The sequence below is a fragment of the Nipponia nippon genome, unplaced genomic scaffold (genome assembly GCF_047370975.1).
Source record: "Nipponia nippon isolate SJK-2023a ecotype South Korea unplaced genomic scaffold, ASM4737097v1 scaffold_2, whole genome shotgun sequence".
Lineage (NCBI taxonomy): Eukaryota > Metazoa > Chordata > Aves > Pelecaniformes > Threskiornithidae > Nipponia > Nipponia nippon.
The window spans coordinates 72,860,002-72,885,000 of record NW_028262336.1 but is presented as its reverse complement, the minus strand read 5'-3'; the positions used below and the strand labels follow the sequence as shown (position 1 = coordinate 72,885,000).

The following is a 24,999-nucleotide window of genomic DNA, read 5'->3' as shown; positions in this document are numbered from 1 at the left end:
ATTGAACTCGACTTTTGTATAACATTTAATTAGAAAAAATAATTAATCATCATTTCACTATTGTTAAACTGGCATCTTTATAATGGTTTCTGCTGATAACATTACAACCAAATTTTATGTTACCATTTTTCTGTGTGTATGATGGGGTGTTTAATGCTACGGTTAGAAGTATAATTAACCTTGAAAATAGCAAGTATCTGAAGAACGTGCTCCTTTTTTAGGGTAATTTTAGATCAAATCTTATTTTTAAAGTGCATTGTAATATAAATTACTCCCCAACCTTTATTATCAAGTCCAGGCTTTTCAGAAAGGCAAGGCAGGGTGGTAATGAAACAGAAGATCTCGTGCTTGCACCAGGAATTCAGCGTTCCCCTCCCAAGCTCTAAGGGAAAAGTTTCGGACCAGCTGAGGACACACACATCAGAAGTACCTCCAGAAGCACCGGCAGGCCTCACAGACAGCCTGCTCGTTTGATACAGCCATTTATCTTACAACACACGCTAACATATCTGGGAACGTAATAAAGCAGTAACCAAATAGACGCACTCCTGTCCAGTATGCATATACAGAATTAAATCATTTTTTAAACCGGCTGAGGTTTTTCTTCACATATAGTATTTTATAGTGGAATTTTTAATATTGCAGTTCCTGATGTTGGCAGGAGAGTTGCCTTTTAAAGTACTCTGGTTAAGAATAATTTCTCGTCCCACCAGCTGCCATAGAAGAACGCCCACTAGTAGAGCTTGTAATTACATCCACCTCTCTCTGTGTACCTTAGCCTTAAAAAATACTAATATTATCCAAACATCGATATAAAATAGTAATATTTTGGAAATGCACTTCTTCACAGAATAGCTACAGCAGCAAAATTTTGCTTGCTTTTATTGTAATACTTTTTTGCAGCACTTGTTGCATTTTTAACTTCCTTAACTACTTTTTAGTTATATGTAGCATTAGACTTTACATTGGCAATCATGTATGGAATCCTTATATCCTACAAGGAATCCACAACCGTTTTAAACCATTCATATTATTTTTTTAATAAGAGATATTCTGGTCTTCATTTCTGTTTCTCAGGCAGCTATATTACCTGACAAACTAATTAAATGTAATGCTTTTAGTTTGCTTTTAAGCAGTATTTGACAAATGTTTTGTTTCATATTGTTACATAAATATGTGAAGTACCGATCCCAGTAATGCCCAGGGCGTTATGTCAACCAGAAGGTAGGGAATCTGCTACGATGTCCTGTATTTACACAGTCTAGGCATATAGGTGCTTAGGAAAAGATAATGTTTTCTCTTTTGCCGAGTCATTTTAAAGCACTGTACAGAGTCGAGCACCTACAATGGCTTTGCTTAATAGGAGCAATTTTAGCTGAAGGATTTTGGTAATGAGTTGCTGTAATATCCTCTGTAGTCTCTCTGCGTCCTGTATTTCTGTATAAATTAATACTCTGTTCTCATTTGAAGGCTGTCTGTGAAGAAGCACTGAGAACAGGATCCCAGGCTGGCTTTCATTTGGACGCAGTCGTCTTCGGAGGAGAGGATTTCCGTGCCAGCATAGGTTGTTACCTGTGTGTTTACTATAAATGTTAACGAATAGCATTTACATTGGAGAAGCCCAATGTGATTTATGGCCATTGCTTTTCCGATAGCAATAATTAAAGTAATGACAACACTTGATTCTGCATTTTACATTTTCACTTTTCTCCTTAATTTTTTTTCAGTGCGGACTGTATCACTGGCAAATTAAAACGTGGTCCCTGTGTGTTACAGGGCACTGACAATTTCTTGTGTTTCTTGCCATGCAGTACCAAAAATTAATGGGAAAAAAAAAAACAAACAAAACCTGTTGAGTAACTGAAATTATTTAAAAATATGATATCCATAAGAAACATGTACATGCTTTTAAGAACATTTAAAGTCCTAAAATTCCAGTGTCTGCTTCATCACTGCTTTATAGGCAATTATCAGTCTGGCTTTCGACATGCACAAATACTCGCCTGCTACATTTTGCTTTCATAAATTTACTTTAAATACATCCCATGTCAATACAGCCACGTATTCACGTGAAAGCACTATTAGCCTTCCTCAAAAATAAAAAGTATTTCACAATTTCTTTTATGAGAGGCCACTTAGCTTCTTATTAATCTGATTTAGTCTAAAGATAAAAGTGCAGAGCTACCAACATTTAATTTAAAAATAAGTATGTTAATGTAAACATTAGCATTGCTTTATTAAAATATTCCTTACAAACTGGAAATGTGTGTCTTAATAGTGACCCTAAGGAAAGGGAACAAATTTTTTTTTTTTTTTTTTTTTTTCACATCAGCCTTCACGTGAGCACATTGCTTGGCTGGTGCCCTATGAGCACATGAAGTCTTGTGAATACTTTTGCTTCTTCTCAGAAGTCATCTACTATCATTTTTTCATCCAAATACTAAAGCTTAAATATTCAGCTTAGGACATCAGTTGTGACAAGAATCAGAACCAAGGAAAGTGCAATTCTATTCTCAGTGTGAATTTTTTAACCATTTAGTTGTACCCAGTATATCAATTTGTGTAAAGCTTCTCTTGCTGTAATGCTTCTCACTGTACATACAGTAAATAATATAATCAAATAATTACTTCATGTTAGCCCCAAGTCAGCAGTCCTTACCAGCCAAAGCTTCCACTGACTTCAGGCTTCTGATCTGAACTAAATCAAAATCTGAATTTTATAAGCTAGTTTAAAGAGAGGTGGGTTTTTTTTTGCTAAAGCAGCTTTTTTTTTCCTCAGAAGACTTTGATTTTGACAATATAGCCTTGCACTCCTCTTCTGTTTTCTAAATTGGTTAAATGAAATCTCAAACTTTCCTTTGTTTAACATAGGAAATATTTAAAATAGAAAGGTTTAAAACACTCTTGTCAGCTTTTCTTTGTTTTCATTGTTTTCGTAGGTGCAACAAGCAGTAAGGAAGCTGACGACATTCTATATGCCAGGCAAAAAATAATAGTCACAGCAAAGGCATTTGGCCTTCAAGCAATAGACCTTGTTTACATCGATTTCCGAGATGAAGATGGGCTCCGCAGGCAATCAAGAGAAGGTGCCTCAATGGGATTCACTGGTACGGCTTTCTGCCGATGTCTCAAAATAATGCATAGCTTCTTCAATTTAAATATGCTGCTACATTTACTGTCACGTAGACAAATAACTTGGTTTTTATTTCAGGTCATTTATCAAAAAACTCAGTAATACCAAGCTCTTCTGTGTTTATTAGCACCTTTAAAATTGGGGCTGGAAATTTTGCCTGAAAAGTCACAGGCTGCTTTTTAAAACCACATCCCATGAAGCGTGTGACTGTTTTTGAAGAGAAGTTGGGGCAGAGGCTGTGCAGTGATTCCTCCCATCGCGGACCATGGGAACGGCGATACTGTACTCTGCAATGACCACGCTGCAGCTGCTTCTTAAAATATGTGGTTCCCTTTCTCCTATTTTTTTTAAACGGCAGTTGTTAAAAAATACTTCTTACATGAAGGAGTTGAGAAGCAAATCTCGTATGCTAATTGCTAGGGGAAAGTTATTTTCTGATTATTTTCTTTGATTTGTTTTTCACCTCCTGGCTCCCCTCCCAGTAAGTGCTGGTGACACCTACGGGTATTGGCAGACAGCAAGAGCAGCAGGCTCCTTGCCCCAGCGTCCTGTAAGGCAGCCTGTTACCCTGTGATTGGTGTACCAGATCACTCGGACACCCTGGTGGGACAGTGCAGCCACCAAAGATTGGGGTTTTGCAATAGAAATCAGCCATTTGACACATGCATTAGAGAATTCTAGCATATAGGACGAACATTTTACGTTATTTGTCTCTGACCATCATTCAGGATATACGTACAGTAATAGTACATCTCTCAGGTTTTTGTTACTAAAGGCATGGGTCCTGGTGATGCCATCTAGCAAACTATATTTTTACAGTTAGCGGTATAGGATATTTTAAAGCCCCAAGCAAAAAAACAAGCATTCTTTTAAGTGATCGCAATGTACCAGTGAAAGAAAAGCAATCGATGCTCTTCAGCACAAACTCTGCCTTACTCTGTTGAGCTTCAACATTTGCAAAACCAGATCTTGTTTCAGAGGCAAAACGGTTAGCTCCTCACAGCTACATTATCCACATCCATGTGGACTTCCACCCTTCATTCGTCTGCAATTGAAGTTGGGAAAATAATAGAGCTCCTGAATGGTAGCACCTGCTGATGGCTACCTAATCTCGACCGATATTTCCTAGCTTAAGGAAAGGCTTGATTTTTGAAAAAACTTGAGCATCTGAACCTCCTGTTGACAGAAGATGGAGTTGCAGATGCCTAGCACCTTTGAGAGCACTCTTTTTGAACACTTAATGTGTATTTAAATACTTAACTCAGGCTGCCAATTTAGGAAATTTAGAAATGCTCAGTATAAACAACGTTAATGGTGGTTTGGACTCCACTGACTTTACGGTGGAAGTTGTCTGAACATCAGGATAGGCTCCAGATAGGAGACAAATGAAAAGGTCACGTATGGCAATTTAGGGCATAAAGTGAATTTCTAACTCGGCCATAGAGGTGTCTTGCCTTTCTGTACGAGGAGTAAAGATCTGTAAAAGGTACAGGCTTCATTGAGGTGAACTCACAGCTCCTGCTCTTTGCCTCCTGCCTTTCCACAACTGTCATCAACATATTTCCAAAATCCAGCAAGCAGCCTGACAAGCAGTCCAACCGTAATTAGAGACGGGGCAATACTGACTTTTCTGATTTGGTGGCCAAAAAAAAAAACTTTTAAAAAATCTCTCTAAGTCAAAACAAAACAGCGTTTTTCATATTTTTGGTAAAAAAAAAAAAAAAAATATTTTAGGTCGATCCAAAATGTTTCACTTGTTCTTCTGTTTCTTTTGCTTTCAGTTTATCTAATGTTTTTATAATCTTGCTTGCTTGTTTTAATTAAAACAAAATGTCATTTCAAAATTGAAACCAAAACCATTTCATTCCAAAACTATATAAATGAAACATTTTAACATTTCCAATTTAATGTTCATCACAGAAAATTACAAATGGGTCTTAGCTTAATCCATGACCTTGTATAAAGCAGAAGTCTGCAGATCGTATTTGCCACTGACAGTCCTCTAATAACGTGAGAGTAAAATACTGAAATGTCACCTTAATAACAAGTTCAAAACATGCGATTCTTGCTATTTTTAAATATTTCGGATCCCTTCCTGCTACTTTTTCACAAAGAATCAAAATCATTGAAATCAACAGGACTAAAATGAGCCGAGGCTTCCAAATTCCTCTCTTAGCTGGAGAACATACTCTTATTTACATGCATAGGGCCAAATTCACCACCCTCAAAACTAATGCAAATCCAAAATATTCAGCAAAGTTATATGTCCTTAGATTTTCCCATATTCAGATTTGGACCAGTAGAATTGGCCTTAATGTAATCCAATATGTTCACTCAAGATAAAACAAGCGAAATAATATAACGAAGAATTTACCAGCTATTTAGTTACTATTGTGACCCTCATTGCTTATTGTAGCCAAGTTTTCTTTTCCAGTTATCTTAAAAGCAGCCTTTTTGTGAGCGTGTTTACATAAAATCAAATGTTTTCAAATGTAATTTAGCCAAATTAATATATCTTTATATATATATATATTTATATTTTTTTAATATATATGTATACCCACCCCTCCTATATATGTACATACAGATATATACACACACACACATGCACCCAGCAAGATGTTTTACAATACCAGAACCTGTGGACTTAAAGTCAGTGTGTTGCCTATATAAATGGTCATCAGTTTTAGGAATATTTATGTAAAAAATTAAGTAAACCTTGCCATAAGCTTTAACAGCTGACTTAGTCATTATAGAAACTCCTGTGCTACATGCTGAGAAGCCAGATATAAATACGAAACACTATCGGTTTCCTCTCTTTTTGCAGTCTTTTGTAGAAGACTAAAATGACACCATCATACAGTTACCTAAAAGACTTGACAGGTATTGATTTAAAGCACGATATATCAAATGGTACTGTAAAAAGGATTTCATGGTCATAAATTTTAATGTCTTCCAATTTTGCACTCTCTCAGTAACTTGTCAATAACAACAATTCTGTTTAAAATATTTGCTTCGTTCCTGCATGGCATTATGTCTGTTATACAGTTATTTGGATACATAATCGGTGACAAAAATCAACCGAGTGCTATAAATCAAAAGTTAGATTATATTCTCTGTAAATTGTTCAGTAGTGTTTTAATGATAAAAACTATAGCTTGCTGCCACAGATATCTTTATCAAAAGCAAATCTTTTTACAGAAATGTTTTACACTTTAAAAAATCATATGTAAATGTTTTTATTTTTGTTATAATTATATACTGACTTTAAATATAATTTAAAATATGTTCTACATTTTTCCCAGAAAGTTAAGCTCCTTAGGATTTTGCAGGAATTATTTGTACACCCTTCAATTTTAGAATTAGTAGTTTAGCTAGGGAGAATTTGTTGTATTACAAATAAGGAACATCATCGTCTTATTAATGGTGACATTTGATTAAATTGACTAAAGAACCGTTGATTAGACCTAATGTAAAACACATTAGTTAAGAAAATTTGTCTCCATGTAATTTCTTTCAAAAAATATAGTTCTTACTGAGTTTTAAGCTTTTACTTATTTTTAAGCTATTTTAAAATAGTTATGACATTGAAATTTCAAACTGAATATTTGGATGCCCGTAAAATCATAAACTAAAGGTTGTTTAATAGGAAATAAAATAAAATTGAGCTACTTATGGCTTTTTAGCAAAGAAACGTAGCAACACTAAAAAATTACTTTTTCTTTGCTCATTAAATCAAGTAGATTGTGCTGCTGCTGCGTCCTCAGATTTTTTTTGCACTCCAGGTTATCACTCAGACCCACTACAGTCTGATAAAAGCAATCCCAGGTTTTCTGCAGTGGTCATTTCATTTAAAATAGGTGTATCTCTGCAGTCACGTATGAGACTTCTTACACCGAGCGATGGGCTGATTTCTAACGTACGGCTGGCTTAACGTCAGTAAGAACACGGGAGCAGACCCCGTTGTGCGCAGGAAACCTCCTTAGGTCCTGACGCTTCACATTTTCCTTGCGTGCAAAACCCTCGCTCCCGCGAGAGGCTGCAGCGTGCGGCGGGACGGCGCGGCTGTGGGACCCTCTGTGTGCAGGAGACTGCTCACTTGATGGCAGGTTTGCAGGATCAGGCTCATCCCTCTAACTAGTTTTGTTATCTGGCAGGGAGGAGAGTCATTTATTCCGCGGGAAGCTGGGAAGTACGGTAGCCTCTCTTTATTAAAACACTTTGAAACCAAAGTGCAGAAATCACACCGGTCTGTGAAATTCCCTTAGAAATGAGCTAATAATGTCAAATGTTACACTTTTAAAACTGTCAAACAAATTAGATATGTATTTGTTTTAAGGTAGCTAAATACAACGACAGATTAAAACGGATTATGTGGCTGTCTATTCATGTTTGAAAATCTCTAGTAAAAAAAGGCAACATCTATTTTTATTTTCTCAACGTATGTTTATACAAGAAAGGATAAAAAAAAAAAGTGCTTCATAAAACCTCAAGGCACCGCTGGTAGTTGTTTAATATGCCGGTGCCTAAATAAATATTGCAACCTACCTACAACTGCTAACTATTGCAAGGAGAACAATTTAAACAACATTGAGGATTTTATGATGCTAAGCCAATACTGAGAATTTAGGGCATGATCCTTAGGTGACTGGTAACTTTTCAGTCCTACAGATCTCTTGCCATCTTCTTCAGATCTCATTTTCTGAGCGCATTTTAATACAACTTATTTAAGAGTGGCTGGAGCTGTTATTTATATAGTTAAATTCAGGGATGCATTTGTACTTAAGTGTTATTGACTGCCCCGGACAAACAACTGCACCTGAAATGACTGAGAGAAGATGTATGGATTGAAATGGGGAGGGAGGAGGAAGAATCGTGGGTTCTTTCAAACTATACTGAATGCAAGCATAGCTCAAGGTATTTTTATTCTTAAAAAAAATCTGGCAAAAGGCTATCTGCCTGTGTCCAGTTTAAAAAATAAAAGAAACCAAGTAAAACAATCAGTTAAAGAGCAAGAAAGTCTGCGAGGCATATGAGAGCCTCAAGTGGTTGGAACATTTTGCTTGAACATCTGTTTGTCGATGCATGATTCTGGTGTTATTAATCTTCTTTGTAGGTAAGCAGGTGATTCACCCCAACCAAATTGCTGTTGTCCAGGAACAGTTCTCTCCGAGCCCTGAAAAAATAAAGTGGGCACAAGAACTGATTTCTGCTTTTGAAGAACATCAGCGATTAGGCAAGGTAAATATTTTGTTCATATGCCATAGTGGAAACACAATTTGAATAATATTTAAGATTTAGAAAGATTGGTGATGGCTCTTTGCATTTATCTTATGAAGTGTGCTGTAACTGAGAGTAGTGCTCGTGAAACCTGTGTCTGGATAGAGTGTGTATTTATTATAAATGTGTCACTTCCCAATATATTTACAAATAGACTGGCTATCTTTTTCTCCCCCCCGTTTTAACTTTAATTCTTTGATTACACAGCCTTTTGAGTACCTGCATATATCTCCAGCATCGGTGAGTTAAAACGGCTTCTCCATTATGCCACAGAATCACGGTGCTGATCATAGGAAAATATTTGCAATCAAAAGACAGGTAGCCTGGCAGATGACTCAGACTGCTTGTGCAGACATCATTTATGGAAAGAAATAAACAGATAAGGAAGTCTTGGTTTTCTAAAAAAATCTCTATGTCGGTAAGCCTGTTTCCCTTTTAGGGGTTTGATCCTGCAAACGTCCTTAGTAGCGAGTGAATTTACTTTTGAGCAGAACTGCTTGCAGATTGTGGTTCTTAATCATTAAAAATGGGAATGTTTTATGTGCATTTGTACCAATTGCTGGACCTGAAATTTGGATAGAGGAGAGAGCAAATTAACACTAGAATATGATTGTTCCTAATTTAGTGCATCATTGAGTCTCACGTTTCCTGCTCTGTGGGTTTCTGCTATGTAAATATTGCGGTGGTGATGCACAATCTGTCTCCACTTTGTGCCAGTAATACTTAAATTAGGGGTCGCCTGAAGGAAGATTTTATGCTAGTTGCGGCATTGTCAGTTAATTATCTTAAAGGTTATTTGCTATAATCCAGTTTGCCTCTTTTTGAAAGAAAAAAAGTTGCAGCTAAATATGTTTATCTTAGTTGCAGCCAAGCCCAGGCTAGTTAAAAAGCAAAGTCCCGATGTCAGAACAGGGAGTGCAGATGAGCGGGAACAGTTTGCCTGTGCTTCTGTGGCATTCAAGTGGGAGACAAATGTCTTCGGTAGTGAAGTTCATATATAAGATTGTGCATAGGGTCTCACTTTCTCCAGTGCCGTATAAAGGTTTTCTGTACATTTCTTCGCTTTCTGGTGGGTAGAAATAGATTGGGGGGGGGGGGGCGCCTTCCCCATTCCCCTACATTTCTGATACTGCAGATGTTGTGCATTAGAAATGCTAAAAAGGTCAAAGCAGAAATGATGCTTTCATCTCCGGGTAAAAGCATGACAAGGTATTTGCTATTGCTCTGCCCATGTCTTTGCTAGGCTATCGCATCCCCTCTGTGGTACCGGGGTGTTTCCAATACATCCACGACTACGATCTTTGGGTGCTGTCCTGAGCAGTTATTTCAGGGTCACTCTTAGGATGCTGTATGCCTGTATCTCTTTGTTCTGTTCTCTAGATTTTGAAGTGTAGCTGTCTTCGTGCAAACAATTTAGAAATAGAAAATGTAAGACTGGTTTTGCCCGTTGTTCCGATTTACAAAGCTTGGCTCTCTTACAAAAGGCATCGTTTTAAACATACTGCTGGTGCAAATGTGTAGGCAGGTAGATGCAGAAAGAAAAAAGTCAAGCGACATACTCAGCCAAATATTGTTTATGTTTATGATGTGTATAATGCTATTCATTCAGCTAAATTTAGTGTCAGAAACTCATCTAAGGAATACCCCTATCATATGAACAATAGGTGAGGAGACTGGGCTAAATTTAACTCCAGTTCCAGTATTAAACAATCGTGAAGCCAAATGTTTAATATTGAAGAATTCTGTATTAGGCAAGCATTAGTCTTTGGACTTCTTTTGAAGCTGTTATTTTACTGACAGAATGCTGGTTTCTTGCTTATATCAGCCATTCAGGGGGGTTTTGTTTGGGGTTTGGGGACTTTTTTTTAATAAATGCTTTTAAAATAGGTTATAAGCTTCTATAATCAGCTGCAAGAACAGATTTGCTGAGCGTTTGCAGTTTAGGCTATTTTTTTAACCAACCAGGTGGCATGCTTCATATATTTTTGCACGTAGCCGTCTATCAATAAAAAAGGACTGGCAGGTTAATATGTGAACTTCTGGATCTTGTACCACTGCCGTATGGCCGGGCTTCATAACAAAATTGGAAAAATATTTTTCCATGTAGTGCTGCAAACTTCTTAACCGAGTTTGCGATTTGGTATTATAAATGTGTCAGTAAGAAGAGCTTGGACGGTCTGATTACTTCATCTTTTTTCCAAAACAAACATATCTCACTGAGGGAGCCTCTTGCTCCGCGTCCTAGCGACATGCTAAAATGTAAGTAATAACTCTTCCCCTACCACCTCCTGACAAATACTCCACACGGCGGTTTTAGTAATCCTCGTGTCCTAATGAAACACCTCTTCTGTTTTCCTTTTCCTTTTATTATATTAAAGTGTTCATGTCAGTAAGACTAAAAATATAGCCGTGGTTAATATGGTTGAGACTTGCATGGTTTTGCCATGTTATTAATCAAAGTTGAAAGCCTGGAAAAAATAAATGTGAGGGATTTGTGCGGCTGTTTGTGTGGTAGATAAGTTACTGGTCTGCAGTCTCTGGGTTCATAGTTTGTTATTAATTGGGTTTAAAGTTTGATGCCCTTAGTCAACAATATTTTATACTAAAATACAGTAATAAGCTTTTATAATCTATTCCAGTTTGAGAGCTACAATTGCCGTAATAATCTGGTTTTGAGAGAAGGCTGAACCAGGCTACTTCATCCTGGAGGCTGAAATGCTTTGACATAGTAGCCCCCAAATGTGAATACTGAGGTCAGGAAAAATTAGGATCTCGGATGAGCACTGCAGAATTGGAGATGCTGAGGCAGTGTCCAAACAGAAGGAAATTAGAGAGCTAACCAGCTAGCCAAAACTGCCTGGGCTTATCTGACAGAGATATAGTCCTGTTTGAGGGGTTGTTTTGGTTTGGCTTCCAGGTTGTTTTGGTTGTGGGGCTTGATTTTTTTTTACATTTCTAATCTGACTGAAAAATAGCGTATCTAGGAAATAAATGATAACGTCGTATTTTGGACGATTAGAAGACAAATGTTGAAAAAGTACATTTTGTATTTTATACAACTATTTTTTAAGTGCTTTCTTTTGTCTAAAACTTTGAGATCTAAAAATGAAAAGTGCTTAAAAAGAAAAGTATTATTTCCATATCATTTCAATATTTTTCCAGTAGAATTGCATTACTAGGGGATATGATTTTCAAAATTAAAAAAATTCATCCTAAAGAAAGCAGGGAAAGTCTAAATATGAGCTAAACGTCAGAGTGTGTTCAAAAATGAAAAAGAAGGATATTAAACATTGTTCTGGTAGTCTAAAGGACAGTTTCTGTTCTAAATTTCTGAAGTATTTGTACCTGATTAAAAAGGGAAGTTATCTTGTAAATCCAGATTAACTGAGTCCAAGGAGGTAGAGTTAGTGGGAGAAGTTACTAGCTTATTTCAAGAAAAAGATGTGACTTCTATCAATGAAGGTACAATAGTCTTTACTATGTAAGTAACTAACTCCTGTGATTACTTTACCAATACACTGGATACAGGAATATAATCCCTTCTATATGCATTTAGTATTTATATATGACAAGAAAGTAAGACACTGAAAATGCATTTTTGAGCCATTCGACTTGTAAATACATCAGGCACAATATCATTATCGTAACACGATCTTCCCGAATTGTTTGGTTTTTAAATAAAATTCACACAGAAAGAAAAGCAGAAGACTAAAGTAAGAGGTTGCTTACACATTTATCTCATGTACAAATTTATAAATGCTTTCAAAGGACCCACACAATAAACCAGGGAATAGCTAAACACTGCTGCCAAAGTCACCTGTCACGTAAGGATTATTTAGAGTTAAGGTAAGTAATTCACAAACCCAAGCTGTAACATGGGTTGAATATTTCAGATCCCACGGGGCAAAACAGAAGAAATATCTGTACATGCCACATATGAATGCACAGAGTGCTTCTAAGAAGACCTTTAGCATATGTTTCTTGCATTATATTCTGTGCCATTGTATATCATGTTCCCGGTGGCTGAGGAATAATATATGTGAACTCCAGCAATTTGACAAACTATACGGTTTCTTTTACGGACCTTTCCAGGATTATGAAAAATCTTAGGAATGCATTTATTTACACAGCATCTACCCAACAAAGGAATGGAAATTTCCAGCAGTGGCTCCCTTATAATGCTCTTTGTTTAGGAAAAGCTACCCCAAGCCACTGTATCTTGGAGACGATGCGCCCTCGTGCTTGGGCCAGATCCAGCTCCCACCGCCACCCGGGGAGGTCTCTCCCCGCTGCCCTCCCTCTCCCGGCAGTGCCGCGGCCCCCGGGAGGGTTCTCTGTGTATGGCCCCAGCCACGAGGGATCCATCCCGTCCCAATCCAGCCTGTGGGTGCTGGGAGAGCCGGACCATGCCCCGGGGGTGGCAGGCTCCTCCAGGCTGCCTCCTGGGAGGGATGTGCTGGAGCATCCCTCTGGCATGGGGCAGTGTGGGACCCCATCAACCCGCAGGGATGATATCGCACTTTATAGGGCATTATATCTCGGGGCTTTATGCCGAGCTGGGGGTGAGGAAGCAGCCCGGCTCCCCGCTCCCCTCGCCCAGGACAGACTGCAGGCAGAGCTTGGAGGTGCCACCAACTAAGCTGGATCCCATCCCAGAGCGATGCCAGCAGCACAGGGTACCTCTGTGCACGCTGGGCTGCAGCGCTGTCAGCCCTCACTCCAAGGACACAGGGCATTTGCTGTCGTTTATGTTAATTAGGCAATGTGTATTCCTCATGCTGCAGAGTTGGGGATTCAGGGATTTGTGATAAATTGCCACCTTTTATGAGCTGCGGCCTTAAGAAGTATAGGCTCAGGTGCATCTCTATGCAAAGATGGAGAGCACTGGTGGGATTTAAGCACGGGCCACTGTTATGTTGGTTTATCTTTTTTAAAAGTGGCCAAGTGAAATTTTAATGTGAAAATTGATGAATAAATAGAGATCAAGAGAGCTCGTATTAGTACTCAAAGTTTCTCTATACAATTTTACTATTTGAAAAAGATTTTGGGAATGTGTTTTGTGTCACAGTTGAAGGCTTTTCTTTTAGAAAGATCCATCTGGGGGCAAATTTCGAACCTTTACAATGGAGCAGAAGGGGCTGTATTAGCTAATTGCTTGTGCTATACTGGTTCCTACACTGGCGCAATCAGTCCTGAGGGAGTTATGCCAGGTGGGGAGAGAAGGAGACAGATTTTACTACGTGGGGCTGCAAAAGCTCCTAAGCAGGGCAGAAACTCATACAAAACATTTTCTTGCCAACTGCCCCCCCCTGCCCCCAGCAGGCATTCGCTGGCTCTTAATCTGTTTTCCTCCACTCATTAAAGACCTGTGTCCAAAACGTGGGGGGAGAGGGGCTCGGATGGCGCTTTGACATTTCCCGCAGGGAGAAGTTTCTCTGCGAGCCGGGAGCAGAAGGACGGATGCTGCGCCCCTCCGTAGCCTTTCTACCCACAGGTAGAGGAGGCGGCTGCTGTCCCGGGGAACGCGGGCCCTGCAGAGGGCAGGGGATGGCACCCCTCTGGGTTTCTCCTCGGCAAGGCATGACCCCTCTGTCCTTGTCGCCTCAAGGAGGTGCATGCAGGGTCTCGGTGAGACGGGGTGAGTGCCCTTGCTTTTGGAAGGGCCATGCCGTGCCGGCGTGCTCCCAATGCAGGCGATGCTTTTTTGCGGGCACGGAGTGAGGAGACACCCATCGCTGCAGACACCTGCCCGCTGTCGTGCCAAAACCTGTGCACCAAGCAACCCGCCGAGGCAACTACCCACCTCCCGAATTCCTCTTTAAAAAGCATTAACAAGCACTCATGAGCCTCGTTTCAATTTCCAAAGCAGGATCTAACCAGAGATGTAATGTTCTGACCAGATGGCTCTTTTTAAGGCTTACTGAGGGAATTCAGAAGCCTGTATGGCCAAAATACTGTTTCAGTTAATTCAAGTAGCAGCAGTCTTGCTGCCTCTTGACTCCTCTCTGTGCTAGCTGGCATTTTCAGCGACCTGGAGAAGCTCTCTGCAAAAGCTCCGTCAGCTGAAATAGAGAATGGCAGTAAAAAATGTCTGTTCAATCCTATTCAGAAAATGAATCTGAAATTAGAAAAAATACAGACTACAAAAATAGCAGTGATTCCATTCTTGTTGACAAAGCGAGCTTCACTGTTTTTACTTTCCTCACCTGCGTTGTATTTTATAGCTACCTTCCCCTTCAGTATCAAATGCCTTTTGTGTGTCCTGTAGTCATTTACTTCCAGCTGAAATTTTCTAGTCTGTATTTAATAAATTGCTTCCATGACTATAAACCTCAAGTTAATTCTAAATGACTTAATTAAGGGCATCTGAGGATACTGAAGTCTTAATATTAGTTTTCATTTTTCCGTATAATAACCATGATGCTCACTAGGGAAAAAAAAATGCATGGTTGGATAGGATGTTTGTCCAGGAAGCTGCTTTTGTGCTATAAAATAAAGATTTGCTTGGCAGCAGCAAGCGTGCTCTCTAGGATTCTTCCGTTCCCGATACGTTATAAGACAGAGGATGGAAACCAGTGGAGAATATTCCTGATTTCTAGGACTTTCTTCTGTTTCTTTAATTTTATTCTTTGCTACTCTAAAGGAGCATGCAGGAAGGCAACAACCACAATGAGAAGGAAACGAAAGAAAACACAAAGACAGCAATAAAAACCTTCATGTCTGCCTTTCATTCAGGGATCTTAAACAGGCTGTTTGCTCAGTGAGAGGTAGAGACTTTGGTGGCTTGAAGGAGTTTCTGGAGCTGGACCAAGCAGGATCCCCTGGCTCATCCCAGCCTAAGTAGCTGTCCCCAGTGGCTCAGGCAGCTTGGGGGGCTCTAAGAGGGAAATACAGCTTGTCTGGCTCACATAGCAGGGCAAGACCCTTATCCGTGGGCTGGGAATGATAATGTCAGGCGGAGGAGAAGTAAAGGACCTTGTAGGTCCCTGTTCTTCATCTTTCCTGCCCCACTGTGGACTTGAGGGATCACAAAGTCCTTCCTACCTGTTGAGCTTTAGAAAGGGCTTTTTCCGTCAGAGTTCTTGTACTGCTGCTAGGAGGTTATTTGAGGTAAAAATTAATCTCTATTTCATGTTGTTGTTGCTCTTTCTTTCTCGACCTTTTGTGTCCTTGTAGAGGTAGAAGCCTATCTCATACAAACAGGCCTGCTTCAGGCATTACAAACTGATTTATCCTCTGAACTAACTAACTGTTTCTGCTCTGGTGGAAGTTTACACTGGTGAAAAGAGACAAAAGGTAGTGATATTTAATGTTTTCTTCATATCAACAAAATGGCTACAGAAACTTGCTGGTGTTGATACTTTGCAGAATTCCCTCCCCATTCATCTCTTCCTTCAACAGATCACAGAGACCCACTGAGCACCTCCTCTTGCCAAAAAGACATTTTTGACAAACCTTTTCAGGGATCGTTTATTTTCCCCGAAGATTTTGTGTATAAGTGTCTTTCCTCCCATAATGTTGCTACAGAAAAGGGGCAAATGTCAAAGGGTTCAAAGGAGAGGATACAGAAATACGTAACCCAGAAAGCTCTGTTTGTGTAGCTTGCTGTGCGTGGAGTCTTCAGTTTGTCATATGTGACTACGCTAGTTATTTGGGCATTTCCTACCCACTGCAAAGATGCTAAAAGAAGACCAAGAGTTGTGCGTCAGCCTGATCTGGAGGCAGGACAGGCCTGAGCAGAGATGAGTGCAAGACATTATCTTGTTATAGCCTGAAAAATGTGCTCAGTTGACCCAGATATCATTGAACACCTCCTAGCAGCTCGCTAACCTTTGGAAGTTCATCACTAAAAGGTGGAATCGTGACCTAGCTCTTTATGATGGCTCTTTGGCTACAACTTCCAGAAGAAAAAATTAATTAGACCTGCATTCAGCACCATCACAGCTGTTAGCTTATTTCCTACTCTTGACTTTCCCAAAACTATGGTTTCAACCTTCTGTTTCAAGAGAAAGTCATTCCTTTGTAGTCAGCATAATCACTCCTCCCCCCAGGCAGAGACCCAACTCCATTTGCTGCGACCAGGACTCTCTTCTCTTTTGTTCATTACCTGTAAGCAAATCCAAGCGTTCTTTTTAAGCCCCAAAGCAAAGATTTCCAAATTTCCTCTGCAGGGGGTTGCTTAAAGAGTGTCTGTTTTCATTTAATCCCAGGAGAATTATCTTCCTGAATGTCATGCTTTTTAGGAGGACCCTTTGCCATCCACCTGCTTCCTTCCCTTCTCAGAAAAGCAAATCTGCCCTTCTTCCAGAGCACAACACTCTTATTTCCTTGTAGCAGTTTAACATTCTGCAGGATTAGAGATAATGTTCTCAGACGCAAGCAGATTTTACTGGGTTTATTCCATGTGTTTTTGTGGTCTCCAAAAAGTCATAACTAGACCTTTGGGATTTAGAAGTGGGCGAGCCACTGAATTACCATGGAAAGAATTAATGTTTCTCAGGTAACTGTGGATCAAAGATTTCTTGCATCTGTGGACTTGAGGATGCTTGTCTATACGTGTTCTCCATTTCCCCTTGTGGGAGGTACGCAAGGTTTGCACTGGCCAGCTGGCATCGCCCGTTCTGCTCGTTTCCATTTATCCTGGCATCTGCCCGCGAGTGCTGATACCGGTCGCAGGGGCTGGGAGGGGACTTACATAATGACTTATTTGGACAATGGCTGTATTCACACAGCCTCTGGCCCGCGCCACTCTGGTGACGCGGGAGCTCTGATTCACGACATCTCCTAGTGCTGAAGGGGGTGGAGGAGAGAAGGGTGGCTGGCTCTCTGGTCCCCCTACGGCCATTTCCCCTAGGTCCTAGGTGCACGTCCTCTCAGAAGACAGCCAAGTAGGACGAGGAGATAACCCGACTGCCAACCACTCATTGCAGGCATTTGGTCTGCAAAGGAAAGCATTGGTAGCTAAACCATTAAGACAAGTAATTGAAGAAAAATAAATCATCGGCAGGGCAGTATTTCCAACCCTGTGACAGCAGAGTGCTGTCAAAGGACCTCCCCTCTCTCATGAGTTTGCTTGTCTTCTGAGCAACAGTCACCTAACTAGTGGCAGAGACTTTTTTCGCAATTCCATAAGCATTAAATATACCTTAGACCTATACTTAATTCAAAATTCAGCAGCAGGTGCTTTCTTGTCCCTATTGCAATTTCATGGAACATGACCTTGGCTTGCTTCTCCTTTTCTTCCACTGGCCCGGGTTCCCAGAGTCCACCCCATGCCAAAGCCCTACGTACTCACCAGGATCCCCTACCACCTCCAACTCTGCCATCTAAATCACCTGACTAGATCCCCAAAGTAAACTGCTTTTGAAAAAGTTGTCTGGCTCTACATAGTGGCCCAGGGCAGCCCATACATTGACACACACAACAAATGAATACAGCACTATTGGCTATATTCTTTCATGTGATACAAGACAATTGAGGGTTTTTTTCTACTATAGACAAGCCACAGGCTTAATGTAGTCTTTATAAATATCTTTAAAAAAGGCCTGGCCACTGTCACGTGGGAGTTAAAGTTCTTGGCTACATGTATGATGAGATCTGGTAGAACAGGCCATCAAATCAAATGCTTATTAGCAAAGGTTTACCAATAGTCAAGGTAATTAATAACAACAGCAGCGGTTCCCGAAACAAAGCACAGAGTTCTCACAGCCAGTGCTCACGTTTGGAGTCCCATCTGCAATCGATCAGGAAGCCAGTACACTTTTTGGAACTTACAGGACTTATTTGGTACTTCAGAATTCATATACGTGCTATGCATCAGGAAAGCCGATCCTCACATTCAGTGCTGATGCAGGTTATTAATCATTTCCAGTGGTCTAAGAACCAAGGGTCTGCAGTAACCCTCGTAGTGAGTTCATTGCAGTCATCGGGATGGATGTGGATAGAGGCACAGATAACCACAGACAGAGCAAACGCTGAGGAAAAAGCCACAAGCATTCCCAGGTGCAGGAGTTCTTCCATCTTGTCAGCCAAAGGGGACTAGCTCGTCTGATCACTCTCCCACATGTCCCAGAACAATTATTACTTTACTTTAATTAACTCATGTACTTTAATCCAAGCCACAGCTCAGAGAGAAGTGTGTCACATAACTACGAGGTGCCTTAAGTGTTCTGTATCGTAACAGTTTTAGCCAGCTTGTGTCTCTTGTTAACCCAGTGGTACATAAGGAAACAAAAGATGGTGGGAGTAAAACCCCATGTAACATTGCATATTATGTAAAAAGGTTTCAGGAGAGATGAAGAAGTAGAAAACTTTACTTTCCCTGATCTTCTGGAAAAATGCGAAAGGTACCTCACTTGTGATCCTGTCCACCCCCTGTTGTAGTCAAAGTCAACACACTTCTACCACCCATGACAAACGCTAGCAGGAGAGTTGGCTGTGTCGTTTCTTCCCCTTTCCTGGTTCCCCAGAACATATTGACCCCCAGCCGATACAGAAATCATTGAGTCTGAATCCCCTCCATTTACCTTCTAGAAAGGTAAAATGCTTCTTGCCATAGAAAAATATACTCTGTTTATGAGACGGTTGCATAGATTTACCAAGCTCTTAACTACTCCCAAAAGTTTCACAGAGCAGATGTTCCTAGATGCTGCCACATACAGACACACACAAAAAGAGGAAGTCTTCATGTTCCAGGAACCACTGCATTAACAGGTTCATCTTCTGGCTGTGGCAAATAACAGACCAACACTGAAACTCTTTCTGCTACTTGATATATGTCATTTCTTATACGTAAAGGAAATTTTTAAGGATGACGTATAGATATGACAAGAGCCATGTCCAAGATCCATGGCAACACACGGCCAGAGTTTTCTTCTGAGTTGTCAAAGAAGAGCCTTCGATTATATGTTGAACTTTGTTAGGTCTGAGTTGGATTTAGTAGTGGCTACATTTATCCAAAAGGAGGTTCATAAGGTACAAGCTTAAGCTTTGCCAAACTGATGTCTTACCAAGTTTGGTACCGAATCTCTTCGGTCTCTCCACAGTCACCTGGAAACCTATTGCGTTAGATATTCCTAATGCATAACTTGATTTGCCCCCTTTTTTCATTAGCCTGTATCTTCAGCTCCTGACCTGTGAAAATGACTGTTCTTTATCAACTCTGCCTTATCGCTTCCCTTGTCTGTAGGCTGGATCTTTGTATCACTTGGGGCTGACCATCCTCAATTCTCTTTTTTTCCAAGACTATCATTTTTTGCTGTTTCCTTCTGGGGAAAAAATAAATAAAAAAAAAACCAACCTAGCAGCTTTCTATAATTTTAATTCCCTTCCAGCTGTTTCCTGTATTTGCCAAAAGCCCCCCCTCCCTTCCATTCTCAAAGCACTTTAGGACATATTGAAATTCAAAGTAGAGCTGTTAGGGCCTTACTTAGCGTGGCCTGCAACTTGCATAAATAGCTGTTACGTTTTTAAAGATGTTACTACTGTTTTAACAGAGCATTAAATGTCATTGTGAATTTATTGCATTCAAATACTGCGTGGTTCCTGGGGGATGCAGCAAATTGCAGAGTGCTGGTCCTGCATCGTTCAGCCTGGAGAAGGTGGCCTGGTACAAGAGATGGAGGTGGGGAAATGACGACTTGGTGGGCTCTGCGGGCAGCTCCAATGACCAGGTGGAGAGAAAGAAGAGGAGCCAGATGGGTTCGCCACCTTCTTGTTGCTCTGCTCTCACAGAGCTACCCAGAAGGAAACACCTTTGAGTCTTCCCTCGCTTGCCGGTCGACTGGGAAGGACTCTTAGCGAGTCCGCACGATGAGCCAAATGGGAAATGTTGCCTGTTCACCTTTCTTCCTTGCTTTCTCCCTGATGGTCTGCGCTGACAGAGGCACACAGTGATCAGGCTGAGGGAAGCCAAAGGTTGTGCAAACACAGACCCTCTGCTGAGCTGTGCTGCCTTCACAGCTGTACAGCGTAGGCCAGCCAAAGTGCTCTTACACCTTTGAGTGAGCAGGTGGGTGCCAGAGTCACCCGATTTCTGACAGGGCTTCGCCCTTAGCACGTTCGCTCTGTTGCTGCGTGAAGGATGGCACTGGGTAGGGACAGCAGGGTATGCGCTGCGTTGCTGAAAACAGGGGCGGCATCTTTGGCCCATGAAGCCACCCACTCCTCAGAAGGGCTGCGCTTCCAGCCAGCGGTACAGCAGGTGCCGCAGCTGTCCTCCGTTCCCCAGCTTCTCATCCCACCTGAGTTACTTGCACCCGTGCATCATCACCCGAAGGCTGCACCCACCGACTGCAGCTCTGCCTCCCGGCTGCTCCTTCTCCCAGCTCCTCCATCAGCCTTTACCGGGAGGGCCTGTCTCTTCCCAGGGCAGGTCTGACTTGTCTGACTCGCCTGACGGGAGGACCCTTTTGCAGCTTTCTGAAAAGGCTCCCACTGAATGATGTATGCGGCCACATGGCGCGCGAGAACCGCAGCCACCCAACGCGATGGATGCAGACCCCAGCCTCGCACCATGCACCCGCCGTCGCTCCCATTCACGCCGCAAGCTTCCTTAAGAGCAGGCCCTTGGCCCCACAGTTGAACTACTGGAAGTCTAAGTATAGGCTGGAAGCGTGAGATTATTGAGAAAATTAGCCAAAAAGAAAATTTAGATCTATGACTAAATTAATCCCCACATGAACGCTATCAAAGCAAATGGTGTTTATAGAAAGTCTTGTTTTCTTTATATCCATGCAAGAGAAAATCAAAGGAATGCTAAAGGTAAATTTCATCTAGCAGAATTGGAAAAGAGAGCATGGGGACAAAGCTATAATTACTGGTATTTCCTATCTGTTGAAACCTGTGGGTGAAAAGAGAGGCAGTGAATAGAGTATATTCAATGGCATTAAAATCGGTTTCTTTTTCTGGACTTTAGCTCAACACTGCAAATTAGCAGGGAGAAAATGAGCCTCAGAGTGAACAGGCAGAGAAGCCAACTTCTTCGTGTTACTCTTTGCTGTGAGGAAAAAAAAAGCATTTTTTTCCTTCAGGAATTCAAATTCCTAGCAACCCAAACTACAGCTGCACGCTGACAAGAAGAGAACGTACGGCAGATCTCAAGTGGTTCAGTGTTCATGTGTCCACACACACACTATTATCCTGGTTTCCTTTCTAAACATGTTATTTTAATGAAGCGAGGACAGGCATACTGTTTAATTAACTCCTGCTTTCAAAAAAGGCATTCTGACCCAGATTCATCATGCTCCAACTTAGGCACCTGCCGAGAGAGGTACCTGACTTCAGAGCATCCTGTGGACAGTCAGTGGAAGGGATAAGACCCTCCCGATCATGATTCGGGCCACCAGAGATCAGAATTGCCATTGCTAGGTGCCCGTCTCTTTCTGCAAACTATTGCAGGTATTTAGGATAACGGTGCTCCCAAGGCAGCCATTTCACAGAACTAGGAAGGATGATTCCAGACCTTAACATGTCTCTACTTATCGCTGTCATCCCACACACAAATTCCTCCTTTAAGCAATAGCTATTATTTGACTGAATGCCTATAGAAAAACAGGCACAACGAAACCATGTTTTTCTTACAGTGAAAAAAATGTATCATCTTGCAGTTTGAGATCACTGCGTAGACCTGAATTATTCTGAAGAAGTCCTATGTCATGGAATGTTTACTTAGTTCCCAATTTATTTTCTAATAAATGGAGTAGTTTGAGGCTGCATTTTCTGTAAAGTTTTAAAAGTATAAGTGAAAATGGCTGAGACGTAGCTAAGATAAAAAATGGTTTATTATTATTATTAATAATAATATAATAATGATAATAATAATAATGTTGTTGTTGTTGTTGTTGGGGTAATATAGGGTTGACTGGTTACTCTGTAAGCAAGAAATGCGATTTGAAGCACCTACCATTGAGTATCTGTCAGTCCCATTATTCTCCAAACCCACCTAAAATACTGCAAGCTATAGTAGGAAACCCTACTTAGAATAAAATAATAGTTTTAACTATTAGGTTTTTAATGGCTTTAATACAACCTGTTCTTGCTTGCAACAATATTGATTTGTATTAGATTACTGTTTAAGGTGGGTTTTTGTCTTAACTGTTCTAGAATGGGATTTAGTATTTCATTAATACTGCTTCAGTCAAGCTAGATATGTCACCGGAGCAACACATTTCCTAAACATTTTTGTAAACGGGTTATATTTTCAGTTCACTTATGAGCATCCTCTATTTAATGATGATCAAGCCTTAAAGGAAAGCCAGAAAACAATGAACGGCTTGCTCTCCTCTGCTTTTCTCTCCCTATGCACGCACAGCCGCACAAGCTGCTGTCGTTCTTACCCTGTTCTCGGGTAGGCTCGCTCGCCGTCAGACCTAAGACCCGCCTGTGATCCCCCATCGACTGCAGCCGGACATGGAAAGGGTGCGCAGTGCTTCACAGAGACGCCCTGCCCAACGCTGGGGCCGGGGAAGGGATTATTGCGTCTTTGTATTTGTTTTTTACAAGAATGTGTCAAAGTACTGTCAGAATTACAAATAAGATTTCTTTTTTTTTTTTGTCTGCTGAACTTTGGCATGTCTTGAGGCACCGTGTTTTATCTTCAAAATCCTACCTCAGCAACACATGTGTGCATTAAAGCATCCAAAGGAACAAGTCAGGTTTGGCCCTGTTTAAAACGTGTCTTCTGTTTAACTATGATTCATAGTGAATTATTTTAAACTTGCCCCCACGGTATCAGCACAAAATCCCTAGAAATACCAAGTGACTTCTGAAACCTGCCCTGGCTCCCAGATGGCCACCGCTGAGGCACGCTGGCCGGTTCTGCATCCGCTTGGGAAAATTCCCCATATGCAGCCCTCAGGTGGGCTTTACCTTGGCTCCGGAGCAGATTTGGGCAAGATTATCGAGGCAGCCACTTGTTTTTTCAGCGTTCACCCCGGCCCCTGGCTCTAAGCACAGGCCCAGCCTATCCTTAGCACCAGCGACCTGATGGAGAGGTGCAGCAGCACAACCTCAACCCGCCCCCAAGTCGGGAAACCTTCCCTCGGCCCCCCTAGACGCTGTCTCCTGACTAAGGTAACACTGCGGGCTTGGCCCTCTGCCCGCAGACAGTTTCGGGCCGGCCCTGTGGCACAGCCCCAGCGCCGGAGGGTGACGCTGGACGTGGGGACCAGGGCTGCCCCCCGGCCCGGTGGCCGCCAGACCCCGCCGGCTGGCACGCACGGCCTGGCTGCTCTTGGCCCTCGCTCTTTGCCAGCTAGCGAGGCTGAAACAGGCAGGCTGCACAGCGGGCTTCTCTTTTCTCTTTGCCTCCTCTTTGGAGCGCTCGGCACCCACCGCATTTCTTTAAACGCATTTGCCCCGTCTCCGCTAGTTTGTCTCCTAAAACTCGCTCAGGATTCCTGTGGGAGCTAACGTTTCTTGCCGCGCGGCTGTGTTTTTACAGAGAAAGACGAGGAAAGTGCGATTTGCCGAGGTCCTCTCAGGAAGTTTATATTCTCTCTTTTCCAGGGAGCGTTTACTTTCCACGGGAGCATGATCGACATGCCATTACTGAAGCAGGCACAGAACATTGTTACGCTTGCCACAGCCGTCAAGAAAAAATGAGCTGGTAAATGAAGCTCTCGCCATGGGGCCCCAGTAGCTCTTTTAAAAGATGACTTTAAGACTTGGGGGAAAAAAAATTAAAGACGTCAAGCTTAAGCAGAAATTCATTTCCATTTTGCAGATCTGTCATAATTTGCTTGCCAGAATTGCTAATTACTAAAACTATTCCCGACTGAAACCACTGCTGGCTCCTGCAGAGCCCATGTACTGCTCGTAGCCTGCAATGAAGTTACATCACGGACGGTGTGACATCACGATAATTGCTACGAATGCGGGACTATGACTTCACTAAAGGAGAAAGGCAAAACAGAAGCTGCGAGCTCTGTTAAAAGAGCGGACGGAGACCAGGTCAATCACTTCTATTTGTATCTACGCTTCATCCCGCTCCGGTGCAGAACTCCCCATCAGAAAGGGCAAAGCCTCGAATAATTACGCACCGGTTGAAATAATTGCAATGAAAATCATTACCCTGTCCGGGCTTCGCGTTCTGCCGCCCCCCCCCCCCCCCTTCTGCGAACGTGCAACAGCCATTAAAAATATTGCTCCGACAACGTGGGACTCTTGACTTTCTTCCCTTTTTTCAAGCGGTCGCTATTCAGAGCGTTTCCTCCTGGAAGCGTCCAGCCCGGGAAGGGTTGGACGGCAATAAACTTGTAGTTTTCGGAGACACAATGCAGCAGAACTTGTGCATATGGTCTCGAGTCAGATTTACATCACATTAGGGATACGGCTACAGGTCATGTGGGCCGTGTGGTTAACGGGCTTAGTAAAGCTGTTTTGAAGAGGTTAACCCAGCTTGTAGTAAGGGTAAATAAACATAACAACCGGGCATTGTCCTCTATTCAGCATGTACTCTTATATGGAGGGCTAAAGGGTATTGAAGCTGCAGAGGATCAACTTGTGGTTGCCAGAGGACTCCAATGAAGTTTGAAACACCAACAATCAGAGATTTTGTTTCTGTTCCTCATTAAATCATGAGCTTT

General features: G+C 41.6%; 1 protein-coding gene across 2 annotated transcripts in view; it reads left to right on the top strand.

The window, feature by feature from the left end:
* The window catches only part of CLYBL (citramalyl-CoA lyase), a 175,877-nt gene extending 151,344 nt beyond the window's left edge, over nucleotides 1-24,533 (top strand). Inside the window, exons 5-9 of one of the 2 annotated variants that reach the window (XM_087757617.1) lie at nucleotides 1,471-1,564; nucleotides 2,940-3,107; nucleotides 8,250-8,374; nucleotides 23,921-24,020; nucleotides 24,138-24,533. In XM_087757617.1, the coding sequence (XP_087613743.1) occupies nucleotides 1,471-1,564; nucleotides 2,940-3,107; nucleotides 8,250-8,374; nucleotides 23,921-24,016 (483 nt within the window). In that variant the 3' untranslated portion in view covers nucleotides 24,017-24,020; nucleotides 24,138-24,533. Of the gene's footprint in view, nucleotides 1-1,470; nucleotides 1,565-2,939; nucleotides 3,108-8,249; nucleotides 8,375-23,920 lie in introns of both variants that reach the window. The other variant, XM_087757616.1, reaches the window with a different exon arrangement.
* Nucleotides 24,534-24,999: the final 466 nt, after the last annotated feature.